The 17,868-nt window shown below is 43.3% G+C and overlaps 1 protein-coding gene across 3 annotated transcripts in view; it reads left to right on the top strand.

The window, feature by feature from the left end:
- NBEAL1 (neurobeachin like 1) overlaps nt 1–17,868 on the top strand; it is a 400,332-nt gene that overhangs the window by 90,912 nt on the left and 291,552 nt on the right. For all 3 annotated transcript variants that reach the window (XM_033945971.1, XM_033945972.1, XM_033945970.1), the window contains exon 9: nt 10,006–10,312. In XM_033945971.1, the coding sequence (XP_033801862.1) occupies nt 10,006–10,312 (307 nt within the window). The remainder of the gene's footprint in view (nt 1–10,005; nt 10,313–17,868) is intronic.

Genomic DNA, 17,868 nt, shown 5'->3' with positions numbered 1-17,868 from the left:
CAACTTGCTCCGGACCAATAAGCATAGGTAAGTGAGTAGCGAGCCTATCCGCCAAAACTCTAGCAAAAATTTATAGATCAACATTAAGCAGAGATATTGGGCGGTAAGAGTCAACCATATGTGGATCCTTCCCAGGTTTTGCTATTAAAGTGATTAAAGCATCCTTAACACCAAGAGGGAAGAGAACCCTCTTCCACACATGAGTTAAAATATCGCAACAACAATCCTGGAAGATGGTAAAGCAAAATCTTATAATATTCAGCCACAAATTCATCAGGACTAGGTTTTTTGCAGGTAGATAATGATTTAATGACCTGCTGAACTTCTACTGCTCGCAATGGGGCATTTAAAGAGTCTCTCATCTGGGAAATTAAACATGGCAAAACAGAATCTTCTAAATATGATTGTACCAATGAGAGTTGTGAAGAGGAGTTTGCAGTATACAGGCAAGAAAAATACTCACAAAAAATCCAAGAAATTTGAATAGGGTCATTAGTATCCAGAAGCCGAATAGAAGAAATTAAGCGAGACCCACTCCATGCCTTAGTGAGATGAGCAAGGTAATGGCAAGGTCGATTACCAAAATGAAAAAACTGAAATTTGCGATAAAAGGAACTGCGCTTGAACCATTCATGAAGAAGAGTATTTAAAGCCACTCGTGCTGTCAACATACCCTCTTTATGAGCCAAGGTAGGATGACGAAGGTAAGTTTTTTTTTGCAGTTTGAAATGGATGTTCCAGAGATATAATTTTAGAAGCAATTCAACGATTACGCCCCCGTAACATAGGCGATAACATCCCCACATTGCACAGCCTTGGAAATTTCCTAATAAAGGATCTGATCCGCTTTATGTTCTGAATTAAAATGGGCATAATCTGCCCATTGCTCCACAAGAAATTGTCAGAAATGGGAATCTTCATATAGATAAGCTGGAAAACGCTAACCACCTCTATGAGTACCCAATTCCAAGTCTATAAATATCAAAGCATGATCAGATATGGCCATTGGGCCAATAGTAGAAGAGAGTAATCGAGGAAACAAGAATTGAGATACAAGAATATAATCAATTCGGGACCAAGTGGATTGAGAACGAGAAAGATGTGTATAGTCTCGTTCAGTAGGATGCAATACCGTATTTTCACGCAAATAACGCGCACCCGTATAAAACGCGCACACGGGTATAGCGCGCAGAAATCACGATGATATGTACAAAAACTTTGGTATACCGCGCTCACGGGTATACCGCGCATGCTGCCCGACGCTCCTTTCGCCCGCCCTGACTTTCCGACTCTCCGTTCACCCCCCCTGACTTCCGTGCACTGTCCCCCCTTGAAGGTCTGTCCCCATCCTGAAAGCCTGATGCCCCCCCCGACGTCCGATACATCCCTCCCCCCGAAGGACCGCCGACTCCCCAACAATATCGGGCCAGGAGGGAGCCCAAATCCTCCTGGCCACGGCGACCCCCTAACCCCACCCCGCACTACATTACGGGCAGGAGGGATCCCAGGCCCTCCTGCCCTCGACGCAAACCCCCCTCCCCCCAATGACTGCCCCCCCCAAGAACCTCCGACCGCCCCCCCAGCCGACCCGCGACCCCCCCTGGCGACCCCCACGACCCCCCCACCCCCCTTCCCCGTACCTTTGGTAGTTGGGCCAGAAGGGAGCCCAAACCCTCCTGGCCACGGCGACCCCCTAACCCCACCCCGCACTACATTACGGGCAGGAGGGATCCCAGGCCCTCCTGCCCTCGATGCAAACCCCCCTCCCCCCCAACGACCGCCCCCCCCAAGAACCTCCGACCGCTCCCCCAGCCGACCCGCGACCCCCCTGGCGACCCCCACGACCCCCCCTCCCCCCTTCCCCGTACCTTTGGTAGTTGGCCGGACAGACGGGAGCCAAACCCGCCTGTCCGGCAGGCAGCCAACGAAGGAATGAGGCCGGATTGGCCCATCCATCCTAAAGCTCCGCCTACTGGTGGGGCCTAAGGCGCGTGGGCCAATCAGAATAGGCCCTGGAGCCTTAGGTCCCACCTGGGGGCGCGGCCTGAGGCACATGGTCGGGTTGGGCCCATGTGCCTCAGGCCGCGCCCCCAGGTGGGACCTAAGGCTCCAGGGCCTATTCTGATTGGCCCACGCCAGGGGGGTCGCGGGTCGGCTGGGGGGGCGGTCGGAGGTTCTTGGGGGGGGCGGTCGTTGGGGGGGGAGGGGGGTTTGCGTCGAGGGCAGGAGGGCCTGGGATCCCTCCTGCCCGTAATGTAGTGCGGGGTGGGGTTAGGGGGTCGCCGTGGCCAGGAGGGTTTGGGCTCCCTTCTGGCCCGATATTGTCGGGAAGTCGGCGGTCCTTCGGGGTGGGGGTGCGAGTGGTCCTGCCGGGGGGGGGATGTATCGGACGTCGGGGAGTCGGCCGGGCAAGAGGGCTTGGGCTCCCTCTTCCTCCGATCGTGGATGCGGGTGCGGGTGGGAGCGCGTGCGAGCGGTCGTTCGGGGTGGGGGTGCGAGCGGTCCTGCTGGGGGGGTGAATCGGGCGTCGGGCGGGGTGGGAACTATGTTTAAAAACTTTTGTATACCGCGCTCAGGCATATAACGCGCGAGGGGTATGCGCGGTAGGTAAAAACGCGTATAACGCGCGCGTTATATCCGCGAAAATACGGTACTTCTCCCACCCAACTGGTTTTGAGCTTCATATGTTCCGTTTCAGACAACTTTGTTTCCTGCAAACAGGCTATGTCTATATCCTGACGCCTGATTTAAGAGAGTAATTTAGCACGCTTAACAGCTGAGTTTATACTGAAACATTCCAAAAAGCAATATGCAGTGATGAAGGCGATTTAACCACCATCATCACAAACAGAAGAAAAAGTAATTTTAAATAAGACAAAATAAAAACATCTAGGGCAGTGGTCTCAAACTCAAACCTTTTGTAGGACCACATTTTGGATTTGTCAGTACTTGGAGGGCCTCAGAAAAAATAGTTAATGTCTTATTAAAGAAATGACAATTTTGCATTAGGTAAAACTCTTTACAGTTTATAAATCTTTCCTTTTGGTTAAGTCTTAAAAATAACATTGTAATTTATAGCTAAAGAGACATATGATGATCAAGAAACTCTTATTTTACTTTTGTAATTATGATAAACATACCGAGGGCCTCAAAATAGTACCTGGCGGGCCGCATGTGGCCCCCCGGGCCGTGAGTTTGAGACCACTGATCTAGGGGCTCAGCTCATTCCCCAGATGTAAATTCGCATCAAAGTCATGTAAGTAGATATCAATGATATATGAAAAACCAATAGCCAATATGCAGTCTTGGGAATTCACCCAACCCTCCAGTATTCTACACATCCCCTCTTCCCATAACACCCCTCCTCTTTCAATATTTCCCATGGCATCTCTGATTTCCCTATTGAACAAATAGGAAATCGGGGAATTAGAGTCACAAAGATGAAACCTGCCCCCAGGTCTCAACCAACCAAGATTAATATCGCATGAATAGAAATATCTCATGAATAAAATATCTCATAAATAAAATAAAAGTACAAATCTCAAGAAAAGGAAATAGAATAATTAAATTAAAACCCAAAATATCAAATTAATAAATAATATATAAGTACAGAAATATATATATAAATACAAAGAGATATATGCAAAATATATTTGATTAAATAAATATAAATGACTAAATATATATGTAGCAACAAGGAAACCCAGTAAGAGGAGTACAGAAAAAATATTGAGAGAACAAGTCTCCCCTGACCCCAAAAAGGGGGTGACGGGAAGAGTCAGCCTTTCAAGGCAACCTACAAAAATTTTTTAGGTGAATGGGAAGCCCTCATTCTCACAGCCTGCAGTGAGGAACTAGCCCCTAATGCACCAGCTGTCAGTCATGCACCCAGAAAGGTATTATCTGTGAAACATCCCCAGTCTAACCAAAGTGAAACTTTAATGTGAATTAACTAGGGCACAAACTAGTGTGCTAAAAGTGAAAATAATTAAATAAACAAAACAATAAGCTAGTTGGGCTGTCTCTGCCCCTCATCCGAGGGTACAGCAGCATCCAAAATCGTCCAAGCCAGCACAATCACAAACTGAACATGAAGTTGAAGTACTTAGCTTCTCCGTAGAAATCTGGAGTAAATAAATGAGTAGCCAGCATAAATTGAACCCATCCAATGGGGCTCCATTTCGAGGGAAAAAACCCCTTCCTCAGGAACCAGCTCTGCTATCACTGTACTCTCTCAATAAGGCAGCAAGCGTGGTTAGGCAAGTTGAAAATGGTGCCATTTTCAACTTGCCTGACCACGCTTGCTAGATAAGCCAATGTAAACCGCAGTTTGCGCTGAGACAGAGCAACACAGAGAGGATAAAATTTACATCACTTTTCCAATAGAGCTGAAGAATAGTCTTGAAAGGGTTGTACCCTATGTCCATCATAGGTTAGAGCATCTTTCTGCTGATGGTATTTTTGCATTAATACAGCTTTACATGCATAGTTATGTACTTTTACTATTACCACCCTTGGTCGAATGCAGTCTTCCAATCGTCGCCCCCAATGATATGCCTGTTCAAATCGAATAAGGCCTAATCCAGAAGGAAGTGGTAACTTTGATTGTAGCCATGTCTCTAATGTTGCAATAAGGCTGGATTCAGCAATTGACTCTGGCAGCCCTACAAGTCTAATGTTATCCCTGCGAGATCGGTTTTCCAAATCTTCTAACTTTTCTCCTTGCACACGAAGTAATTCTTGCATTTTTGTCTTACTTCCCGATGCTGTTTTCACAGAGTCTTCAACCTCGGCTACTCTCAACTCCAGTGCTCCCGTACGACAGAAAATCTCCGAAAGCTTTGCTTCCACTCCTGCAAGTTGCCCAGAAAGTTGCTGAAAGCGTGGTTCAAGTGCTTGAACCACCGCAGCAGTTATCTCTTTTATATAGTCTGGGGACATCAGAGGCTATGAGCCACCAGAACGACTTGCCATGTTATTAGTCTCTGCCTGGCCCTTGTCACGATCCTTACATGAATTTTTAGCACTCATCTGAGATCTTAAACTACTTAGGTCTTAAATCTTTATCAATACAAGAGAACCACCTCTGTAGAAAAAGTCCACTGTGCACGGTTAAGTTTCTTTTTAGTCAATTTGCTGTGTGTTAACCTTAAATAGTTCAAAAAAGCTTCCTGACTGTAATAGCAATTTTGTGCATTAATAGCAGTTGTCTCCCTCTCTGAATTGCCTTTCTTTTTTGTCTGCTGCAACTTCACTGTGAACAGGGAAGTCGGTAAATCAGCTGTTGTCTGCTGCAACTTCACTGTGAACAGGGAAGTCGGTAAATCAGCTGATCTCAACTGCCCTCAAACTGTCAGCTTCCTGCTCGTGTTAGTCAGCTGCCAACTCCCGTTTCTTATCAGCCAGTTCACTCAGTCTTAGGCTTAATAATTCAAAAAACTTTTCATCTTTTATCATCTGTTCTGTTCAGTGGCAGCAATTTCAAATATGAACAGTGACAAACTCCCTCTTCAAATTTTCTTCTCTTTTTATTTAAACAGTGAAGCCGACAATCAGCTGATTTCAACTGCCCTCAAAGGCAATCAGCTCTCCACTCTGTTATGGTCTTGATTATTTCAATAAAATTTTTTTTTTCTTCTCACCTCTAATCACAAACAGAAGACAAATGAAGTTTACAAGGAGTGACTAGGGCTCAGAGAGCAGGAGCGTTGATCAGATGTTCAGACAGCCTCATCCATCCTTGCGTTCACAAACTTGCTAGATTTCAAATACCAAACATTTATCAATTTATCAATACAAGGGAGATACCCTAATTTAAAGAATCTGTTGCGTGTAAATAAAAAATAAATTAAGTCGGTTAAGACCCAGGGAGCAGGAGCTCAACACAGACGTGTCTGTCCAAGCTCACTACATCACGTGACTCCTACCCCTCTATGTTTATAAATTTAGTCCTTATAATCATTTATCTAGATTTGAATTCAATTTATGTGCTTAATGCAGAGAATCGGTGCTGAGCTCTTAAGTTGTTTTTTTTCCTCCCTGCCCAAAATCCATCTCTGTTGTCGCCCACTTTTTATTTTCCTAAATTTAGGAGTTTAGTGAAATTTTGAGTATTAATTTTGGCACTCAGTTGAAATAAATTTTCCAAAAGGTCAATTTAGGAGTATAACTCTCAAAGGGCTCCTTTTACCAAGCTGGGCTAGTGTGTCCTATGTAGTAAATGCGATGAAACCTATAAGAATTGAATGGGCTTCATTGCATTTGCCATGCAGGAATCACTGGCACAGCTTTGTAAAAGGCAGTGGTGTACCTGGGGGAGGGGAGGGGAGGGGCAGTCTGCCCCGGGTGCAAGAGCTAAGGGGGTGCACAGCCAGCACATCGGGACCTCCCTTCTTACTCTGCCACTGCTGCTTTCCTGAACCATAAACGTAAATCCACAGTTGCTGGTCTACCACTTCTGATGTTGCTTTCTTGTTCTGTCACAGAGCTGGCAGCTGTGGGGAGGTATAGGAAGGTTCTGCAATGGCTGCATTTAAGTTAACAGCCCCTGCTGCTGGTTCATGAAAGCAGCAGTAGCGGTGGAGAGATGAGGGGGAAAGATACTGGAGGAATTATTGTGGAGGGAGAGAGAGAACGAGAGAGAAGGGGGCAGGATCCTGGATGGAATTGGGTGGATGGGCAGAAGGGGCAGATGCTGATGGAAGTGGAGTAGAGAGAAAGGGGTAGATGCTGATATGGAAGTGGAGGGAGAGAGAGAGGGGCAGATGCTGATATGGAAGTGGAGGATGGTAGAGAGAGGGGGCAGATGCTGATGGAAGTCAGTTGGAGGAAGAGAGAGAGAAAAAAGATGCTGATGTAAGTGGGTGAAGGAAGAGAGAGAGAGGGCAGATGCTGATGGAAGTGGGGTGGATGGAGAGAGAGAGAAGAGGGCAGACATCAGATGTTAGTGGAGAGGGGAGAGTGGTGGAACAGACACTGGACGGAAGTGGGGAGGAAAGAGATAGGGGAGCAGACGCTGGATGGAAGTGGGAAAGAGAGAGAGAGGGGAGCAGATGCTGGATGGCAATGAGGAGAAGAGGGAGGTAGAGCAAGAGGGCACATGCTGGATGGGGGAAGAGGATAATGAGATGCTGGAGACGGTGAAGGAAGAGGTGGCAAGCTGTATGTAGACCCAGTGAAAAGAGGGAGATTGAGGATAGTAAGAAAGAATTTATCTATACAGAGGCAGAAAATAAATTGAGAAGGAAGACTATGGAAGAAAAGGGAATGGAGAGGAGAGAGATGCTAGAGCATGGGGGGAGGGGAATTAGATACCATATGTGGGAGGAGGAAAGAAGAAGGCAGAGATGCTAAAATCCATGGGGATGGGAAGTGAGAGATGGAAGGAGACAGACATGCCAGACCAAGGGGGGAGGGAAGGGAAGAGAAGAAGATGGATGCCAGACCAGTGGGGGGAGGGAGAGATGGAAGGGGCATAGAAAGAGAGCAGATGCCATATGAAAGAGGCAGAGAGCAGGGCAGACAGTAAATGGAAGGAAGACAGTGATGAGAAGATGAAATCAGAGATGGCAAAGCAGAAACCAAACACCAGAACCAGAAACCAGAGATGACAAAGGTAGAAAGAAGTTTTCTATTTCTATTTATTTTTCTTTTGGGTTGTTTTTTTTTTTCTTTTTTCTTTAGTATTGTAGCTGTGTTGATAAATACTTTTAAATAGAAAATGGAAATAAGGTGACCCTTTTATTGGACTAATTTTAATACATTTTGGGCTAACTTTCAGATCAGGACAGGATACCGTAACAGCAGGACAGGATAACTTTCAGGTCAGGACAGGATACCGTAACAATAATATACTCGTACTTTACTGACTTGAGGAAAGAGATTTTGGCCTCTGAAAGCTAATTGAAAAATGTGTTAGTCCAGTAAAATAGTATTATCTTATTTTCCATTTTCCATTTTTGTTTTATTTTTATTAATTTGTAAAGTAATTATTATTTCTCAGATTTTATTTTTCAAATTTACATCTGCTATCTCGTGTACTCGTTTTTTGCAACTGTTCGAGAGCTTTGCTTTTTACTTTGATTGGCTGTCCAGAGTTATGTACACACCCATAGTTAACAGTGTATTTCCATCATTTGCAGTGACATATTATACCCCTGAGGTAGGTCTTCTCTTTGGAGGCCGAAACACAAACCATGTTGGGTCTTTGGATACAGGTCCTTTTGGGTCATTGCTCACAGGACATTTATCTTGGACTTTTTATGTTATTTTAAATGTATTGCATTTTCATATGTATTATATTTTTAAGTTGAATTCCATAAATAAAGAGTGATTAATCCAGGTTGATGCAGTCTATCCTACTCCCTACTTGTTCTTTGGTATTTGACTTTGTGTGGGTTTCTCACGGTGGCCAATCCAAGTCACTAGTACCTGGCCAAAACCTGACCAAAAGGTGTAGCAATATTCCATGCTATCAATACAGGGCAAGCAGTGGCTTCCCCCATGTCTTTCTCAATAACAGACTATGGACTTTTCCTCCAGGAACTTACTTGTCCAAATCTTTCTTAAAACCAGCTACGCTATCCGCTCTTACCACATCCTCTGGCAACGCGTTCCAGAGCCTAACTATTCTCTGAGTGAAAAAAAATTTCCTCCTATTGGTTTTAAAAGTATTTCCCTATAACTTCATCAAGTGTCCCCTAGTCTTTGCAATTTTTGATGGAGCGAAAATTCGATCCATTTGTACCCGCTCTACTCCACTCAAGATTTTGTAGACATTAATCATATCTCCCCCCTCAGCCGTCTGTTTTCCAAGCCGAAGAGCCCTAACCGTTTTAGTCTTTCCTCATACGAGAGGAGTTCCATCCCCTTTACCATCTTGGTTGTTCTTCTTTGAACCTTTTCTAGCGCCATTGTATCTTTCTTGAGATAAGGAGACCAGAATGAACGCAATACTCCAAATGAGATCGCACCATGGAATGATACAGGGGCATTATGACATTCTTAGTCTTGTTAACCATCCCTTTTTTAATAATTCCCAGCATCCTGTTTGTGATTTACTTATTCCATACTGAATGAGGGTATATCTGTTTCTGTGTGTATGAAAAAGATATACCCACTCCTTTACTAACACGTAGTGTGGGTTTTAGTGCCGGCAGCGGTGGTAACTGTTCTGACGCTCATAGGAATTTTATTAGCTTCGGAGCAGTTACCGCTGCTGCCAACACTAAAACCCACATTAAGCATTAGTAAAGGAGGGGGATAGTTTTCTGTTAGAATTGACTGTGCAGGATCAATCTGGCTTGTTTAGTTTTACAATGGGTGTGTTGATGTTCTAGTGCTCACTGCAGTATGTAAGATTCTGCCTTTTCCTAGGTACACTCTTGTTATGTAACTTGTGGATTCTTACTAAAAATCATGTTTTTCATATATCTGCTTTAAGCTGATATCGGGATTGTCTCCAGCTTACCCTTTTCCTCATTTTGTGTTGCATAGACCATCAAGAGAAACTAAAAACTTCTACTTATTTGCTTATCCAAAAAATAATGGGTATAGATATAAGGCCTTCTTAGATAGGACCCTAGCATTTCAAGCTGGTAGGGAACAATCTGGGATAGGTAAATGTATTCAGCAAGCTGATATCCTATTGCAGTTTTCAGAAATTAATTAAGACCACTTTGTTCGATAAGTTTATTACTTAGCGAGTTTTATTATTGAAATTCTATTTTACAAATATTTGCATTTTTTATTGTATTTTGCTGATTTTCCTGCTCTTTTTAGTGTAAACCGTCTAGAACTTTTGGTTATGGCGGTATAAAAGAATAAAGTTATTATTATTATTATAAAATGAACATCTCTGGTTATCGCATGTGCTAGGTATGCACAAATTTAGGCGTATAAATCCTTTGAATATTGGCCTCTAAATTTTAAAAGCTGATTCTCAAATTACTTGAATCTTTCTGTCCTGGTATTCTCAAAGTTATAGTTGTAATGGGTGTATTTCAGAGAAATGCTCTTCAAGCAATATCTCCAGCCACTATGGAAGTCTTAATGCGTGTTCTGGCAGACTCTGATGTCTGGGATGACTGGAACCCCAAGGAAATAAGCAGGAAGGCCGAGCTAACCCTTAAGTGCCTAACAGAAGTGGTACATATCCTGTTGACCAGCAGTTCAGATCAGCGGCAAGTGGAGACGAGCACCATACTGGAGAACTACTTCAAGCTGTTGAACTCAGACCACTCGACTTTACCCAAATCTAGGCAGTCGAGATACTGGGAGAGCAGATTCATAGCACTACAGATCCAAATGTTAAGTAAGTGATGCTTGTAGACAGTTTCTGAGGTAATTCTGTCCTGCAAAATGGCATCTTCTCTTTGCTTATAACCCCCCAAAAAAAACAAGGTGAAGGGGAAGCACAGGAGGTGAAGGCAAATCCAAGCAAAATATTTTTTTCCTACAAATCATCCAGAATGGACTTAGTATTTCCTTCTACCATTGCAAAGCCAGAATATTTAAGACTTCCTTTCCCCATGGGCTTTGAATGTTGCCTCTGGATGTTATATCTTTGTAAGAATGCTGTAGATGTCCATGGGGCGAATTGACCAAATAATCCCTGGAGCCAGTTTTCTCTGTCAGTGTAGTTGTGACCAGGCAGTACACACAATTGCCTTTCTGGTGGTTTGTTTTTTCTTTATTGAGTTGTGACTGAAAAAAGCCAAACGCAGTGAACACAATATTCTTGTAGAGGGAAGACATTTAAAGAATACAAACATCTTGTTTCAGAACCTTGATATAGTTTAATTACACAGCACAAGCTAAATAGAAATACAAAAAGAAGTAGGTCCCTCCCCACACTCCCCCTAAGTCTCTTCCCCCCGCACACACACAATTGCCTTTCTGGAGTCTGTTTGTTTTATAGAAAGTGATGTCATACAGCAGCAATGTCCCTCCATGTCATAATGAACCTTTCTTGCATGCAAAACAAGCCATAGTAAAAAAGAGGAGCTGTTTGAACAATATTTACCCAAAATAAATACCTAAATATTTAGTAGTGCATGTGACTGCAGTATATATACAAGTTGCCTTTGAAAATCAGGTCAGTATGAGAGTAATATTTTCCCTATATAAAACCTGGGTACACCGTCAAAAGCGCGGAGGACAGCGGCACACCGACAATCCCACACTGACATTTGCGTGGAGGACAAAAGTGCGCCGCCGCTTCCACCACTTTGAGGCCTTCCATTTTATGCTGTGAGGGGGTGTGTGGGGGGAACCCCCTGAATACACTTAGAACTGTTCGCGCTCCCATTGGGGGGGTTGGGGGAACCCCCCCACAGTACACTGAAAACTCCCGTTGTTTTTGCTGTTTGGGAGTTTTCAGTGTAGTGTGGGGGGGTTCCCCCCTCCACCCCCTCTTAGAGTGCAAAAGGGAAGGCCTGGAAGCGGCAGCGTGCATTTGTCCTGAACGCAAATGGTACAGGATTGTCGGCGCACCACTGTCCTCCATGCTTTTGACGCGTCACCAAAACCTGTTGTACTCACAGATAAAGGCTTTCATAAAATTTTGTGATCATAAAACACACATACAAAGTACACACTTAGAAAGTGTCAGCAAACCTTTTCACGATCTGCATGTAGGTATTTCTAGGGGCATGATTTGGGTGGAACAAAGACAGGGTTATAATGTATATACATAGTTTATAAAACATGTGTACATGCATAGGACCTTATTTTGGAAACGGCACCTACCACGATAGGTGCCTACCACGTATCGATCACTGGTAGACGCTGCGCCCAGAATCATGTCTATTTTTCAGACAGATGCCTTAAATGTAGGCCAGCATTTTACAGGCCTACATTTAAGGTATCTGATTTGCACCTACAGAAGCACCTAGGCATGCCTGAGGACGCCTAAGTCCACTTCTGATGTAAGCCACGCCTGTGCTGGCCTTAAGCATCTGTAGGCGTGCCTAGACACCTCCATAGTCATGAGTTGGATGCCTACAATGTAGGTGTTCTTCACCGCACTGATTTTTTTAAAAACATGCGTCCCGATTGGTCCGTTACAAGGTGGTAGGATGCCTACCACCGCCTACAATCAGAATGCTGTTTCCAGAATCAGGCCCATAGACTACATGCACACATTTATACCTTCTTTGGAACAGTGGTAAATTTGAACATCTGAATTTGTATATTAGTTCTGGCTCCTGGTGCCTGTTTTATAAAGGCACCTTAGGTATCGAAGGCTACTTCAGCCCATCTAGAGTGGTGCAGTGGGCTAAGCTCATGGGGAGCTAGGCTTGATTTCCACTGTAGCTCCTTGTGACTCTAGGAGAGTCACTTAACCTTCCATTGCCTTAGATACAAAAAAGTACCATAAATTGTGAACCCACTAGGTACAGAAGGAGTACCTGTATATAATGTTACAACACTGCATATGTCTAGTAACACTAAAGAAATAAGTAGTAATAGTAGTTGTCTTGCTATAATCATTCCATAGACTGGAGAAGTCTGCCCAGTGCTGACCTTACTTCCCAGCTACTGGAGTTGCTGTCTAAATATGGTGAAGTTTTGTTTTGATTCCATACTCTCTCCAGATATAGGATTCCTTTTGTGATTATCCCATACATCCCTGAATTCTCTCAATTTTTGTCTCCAACACTTTCCAGGCATCCATCACAGTCTATATGAAAAAGTACAGTACTTACTTATGTTACTATTAAACAACTCCCCTGCAAATTCAATTCATATCCTCTTAATTCTGCTGTTTCCCTGTCTCTAGAAAAAACAAGTATTTAAATATCTGTATCATATCTCCCTTAGTCCACTAAGATATACTGTACATATATGTTTTCGGGTGCAAACCCCATTCCATTTTTGTTTTCCTCTGAACTGCTTCTGGTCTTTTTTTGTCCTTGGTGAGATCCAGCCTCTAAAATTGAACACAGTACTCCAGTTGGGGCCTAATCAGCGATTTGTACTTGGGCATTAACTCCTCCTTTCTTCTGCTGGTTATACCTGCCACTTTGCAGCCTGGCATCCTTCTGGCTATGAACACCACCTTGTTACATTTTGTTGCCTTAAAATCATCAGACACCATCACTCAAAGGTCCCTGTCTTGAACTTATCTTGACCTTCTGCTTATCATTTTCTCATACATCTCTTTAGGGTGCAAAAATTCAATGTGCATTACTCTGCACTTCTTTGCATTTAACTGTGCTTATCAGTTTCTCATACATCTCCTTTGATTTCTGCACCCTATGTGCATCACTTTACATTTCTTTGCATTAAATTTTAACTGCCAATCCTTGGGCCATTCTAATGTTTTCTGCTCCCTCTGAGGTGTCCACTCCATTCGAAATCTTCATGTCATCTGCAAAAAGGCAAACCCTTTAGCAATTTATTACATAGAATCACAACTTTATTACACAGACATTTATTATATAGAATCGGCCCTAGTACTGATCCCTAAGGCTTTCCAGTACTCTCTGTTTCCTCTGAGCAGATTCCATTTGCCATCACCCTCTGTTCTCTGTCAATCAATCAGTTTTCAGTCCAGCCAGGGCTGGATTAAAGGATAGACCCAGGAGGAACGTGCCGAGGGCCCAGAATTGTCAGGGGGCACTAGGGCCGGCGCTAGGGGGGGAGCAAACGGGCCAGCTGCCCTGGGCCCAACAGATCCAGGGGCCCCATGGTCCGAACTTCTTGATTGAACTCCTACATTGTCCTTTTCAGAGGGTCCCTGACACGGCAGGTGTTCTCAATAGCTGCCGGCGGCTGCCCCGAAGTTTTCCCTCTGCTGCGATCTGCCCTGTCAGAAATGGGAATTTGCGGCAGAGGGAACACTTCGGGGCAACCACCAGTAGCTATTGAGAACACCTACCGTGTCAGGGCCCCTCTGAAAAGGACAATTTTGGCTGCAGGGGAGAAGCGATCTCTTGCCTCGCCTCCTCCCCTGTGCTGTCAGAGCACCTCATCTTTCCCCCCAAGAAATTCAGCAGTTTTTCTTCCTCCCTTCTTGGCTAAATTGGCAGGCAGGGCCGGCGTTAGGGGGGAGCAAGCAGAGCAGCTGCCCCGGCCCTTGCCTTCTCTTTTGAGCCGCGATGGTCGTCTGCTTTCCCCCTGCTTCTCCGACGCGGCGGGCCCACAAGCCTCCTTCTTCCCCCTTCCCCCGGACGTCAATTCTGAAGTTCCGGGCTAACCAGGCAGCAATTGGCTGGCCCAGAACTTCCTCTCCGACGTCAGAATTGATGTTGGGCAGGAAGGCTTGTGAGCCTGTCGCGTCGGGGAAGCAGGGGAAAATCGAGGGAGGTGGCTTGGTGAAAGCAGCAGCGGCGGAGAGAGAGAAAGAAAGAAAGAAAGGGGAGGGGCAGGAAAAAAGAAAGCCTGAAAGAAAGAAAGGGGCAGGGAGAGAGAAAGAAAGAGGGGGCATGGAGAGAAAGAAAAAAAAAAAGGGACAGGGAGAGAGAGAGAGAAAAAAAGAAGGGGAGGGGCAGGGAGAGAGGAAGAGAAAGTTGGACTCATGGAGGGACAGAGAGAGATTTTGGTTGGGATGAGGTCTGGAGGAGAGGAAGCATGCAGGAGGAAGAAAGAAAGGATGCACAGTCAGAAGGAAGTGCAACCAGAGACTCATGAAATCACCAGACAACAAAGGTAGGAAAAATGATTTTATTTTCACTAGTGATCAAAATGTGTCTTCAAATTTACATCTGCTATATTTTCATTTTGCAGAGTATTAGGGGGCTATGTGTCATTGTTCTGTTGTGTTTCACTGTTTGCAGTTTGGCTTCTTGGCGGTTCAGTTTAACCTTTATCTACATATTTCTATTTTTAGTTTGTGATTACTTATTCCATACTGAGTGAGGGTGTATCTGTGTTCTGTGTATATGAAAGACATGGTTTTCTGTTAGCGTTGACTAGTCTTGTTTGACAAAATGCATTGGGCATGGTTCTTGGAAGCACCTTGAATAAACCTGATTTGAATCTCCTTTTTTCCTACCAATCTTCTTTTGTTTCAAGTTGGATTCTTTGGTGGACCGCTTGCCTTGTTGTTTCGGTACAAGTTAACATACATGGAGTGGAACATACTAGAGGAGTTACAAATTTGGTTGTTTATACATACATATGAGTTATAGTTGGTTGACGTAGAGTAGGGGGTCTCAAAATCCCCCCATTGGGGGCCGTAATCCAGTCGGGTTTTCAGGATTTCCCCAATGAATATGCATGAGATCTATGTGCATGCACTGCTTTCAATGCATATTCATTGGGAAAATCCTGAAAACCTGACTAGATTTCGGCCCTCAAGGAGGGACTTTGAGATCCCTGATGTAGAGTGAGGCAGTTGAGAGGCGTTGTAAACATGGTTATTAATATAGACTTATATTTTGGATAGTATTACTGCTTTACAATATATTTGAACACTTGTATATATGTATGGAAAGGGTTCAGAGTTAAAGTATTGGGTAAGTAGGTGGGAAGGGAAGGAAGGGGAATTTGTTTAGAGATGTTTGGGGGTGGCATAGAAGAAAAACTGTGCACTGGTATGCTAATCTTTGTTTGTTTTGAATTTAAAAAAAGAAAGAAATACAAGTGGAAATAAAGAAGTAAATAAGAAAACAGATAAATGGGGCGGGGCAAGGCCAGGGGGGCCCAGTGTACTTGTGTGCCTAGGGGCCCTCGAAGAATTAATCCTGCCCTAAGTCCAGCTCATCATTTTGTGATCTGCTTAAAGAAGCAAAGAAAATCCAGATCCATAAGACTGTTTTATCTTGAAGCAAAAAGGAAGGTGGGCTCAACCAATCCAGTGTCAAAGCTGAAGATGAGGTACAAGGACCATGGATTCTCACTGTGTTCTGGTGCTATGGAAGAACAAAGTCAAAATGTGCACCAAAGTAACAATACTAAAGTCCCACTAAGCATCAATTTGCCACCTAAGTTGAGAAATTTCAACACACAAGTTCCTCAGAATGCCACACTAGATATTCGTGTGGTAGCCGTCCTCATAGGAACTTTTAAGTGTGTGAGTTTGTTGTTTTCTAACGTTTCATAAAGTGCAAGTGCTTCAATAAATAATTATCATTTTTGTTGTATTTTTAAATCGTTATCATTTTTGTTATATTTTTAAAGAATTACTGCAAAAGCAAATACTTAGCTTTATAAAACTGGGTCTGCCTCAATCCCCACCGACGCGTTTCATAATTTCATCAGGGTCGGGGATAGGGAGAGCAGAGCAGTTTGAAATCTGAGCATATTGCTAGATCCCTGTTGAGAGTTGGGTACCCGGCACTCTCAACAGGGATCTAGCAATATGCTCAGATTTCAAACTGCTCTGCTCTCCCTATCCCCGACCCTGATGAAATTATGAAACGCGTCGGTGGGGATTGAGGCAGACCCAGTTTTATAAAGCTAAGTATTTGCTTTTGCAGTAATTCTTTAAAAATATAACAAAAATGATAACGATTTAAAAATACAACAAAAATGATAATTATTTATTGAAGCACTTGCACTTTATGAAACGTTAGAAAACAACAAACTCACATACTTAAAAGTTCCTATGAGGACGGCTACCACACGAATATCTAGTGTGGCATTCTGAGGAACTTGTGTGTTGAAATTTCTCAACTTAGGTGGCAAATTGATGGAAGAACAAAGAACATTAGGAGCTATTGCACATGGTTAGATGCATTGTTGAGAAATTCCTGGAAAGCTCTGGGTAAAAGTCAGATTGGTACTGAGTTAGTCATCCCTCTGTGTGATTGATGGTTCCACAGTCTTCAGATTGTAGTTACAGATAAACAAATTTGCTTTATTTCTGTTTGTGTCTTTCCGCCTGCTACACGTGCTAGCTCTGGCTTGGTGTCTTTAACATAATCATTCATTTTTTAGATGTCAACCCTTTTGAAGTCTGGAATATTTATTCAAGTATGCTTTGTTTCTGATCCATTGATTCTGTTGGGCAATATGGTACTTTTATCACTGAACTCTAGGGTGACTCTCTTACTGTAAAATGTATGAAATTTTCTCTCTATACCAGTTCCAGGTCCAATTTGCTGAGCAATTTTGGATGTCTTCTGTTATGTTGATACTATTAGCTCCCTATAGATTACACTTAGATATTAGATCCATAAGTTTATTTAAGTCAACACGTAGCATCTCATCTCCTTGTTTCTTGTATAGCTTAATGGCTGATTCAAAAACTCTTATTTGGTTGCTGGAGATTTGATGAGTAATAAGAAGTGAAAGCTAATTTAGCATTTTCCAGATGACTAAAAATTTAAATTTAAATAGGTCTATTCTATGTCAGCTGTTCCCTTTCTCTAGTATTTTTCTTCTCCTGCTTGCAGCAAGTTTAAATTTTACTGCATATAAGAGTCACTACTCTTTTGAGGACCTCCGATATTTTTTTTCCTAAGTGTATTTCTGACTACTTAGGTTTCCTTTTACAAAGCCACAGTAGGAGATGCTGTTGCGGTAAATGCACCAAAGCTCATAGGAATTGAATGGGCTTCAGGGCATTTACTGCCGCAGCATCACTATCGCAGCTTTGCAAAAGGGGCTCTTATGCTTCCCTTGAATACCTCTGGCTTCCGTCTGCTGCTGCTAGCCTAGATGACTTTCTGGTCTGACTTACTTTGGTAATCTTTAAGCTCCTAATTGTGTACATAATAAAAAATATTCCCATGAACCCTGGCTATCCCAAAGTACAAAAGTGTAGCATAGCTAATGTCAGTTGGTTTGGATATATAAAAGTACAATAACAGAAAATATCTGCTGTGTGAAAATCTGTTCTAGTATAATAGCAGAATAGTTCAGTTTTAAGTTTATTCAATATCATTAGTCTTCTCACCAAACTGTAGTGAAATAATTTCA

The sequence above is a fragment of the Geotrypetes seraphini genome, chromosome 5, assembly GCF_902459505.1.
Source record: "Geotrypetes seraphini chromosome 5, aGeoSer1.1, whole genome shotgun sequence".
In the NCBI taxonomy this organism is placed as follows: domain Eukaryota; kingdom Metazoa; phylum Chordata; class Amphibia; order Gymnophiona; family Dermophiidae; genus Geotrypetes; species Geotrypetes seraphini.
Note: the sequence above shows the minus strand (reverse complement) of the source record. Positions and strands in the feature narration are given on the sequence as shown.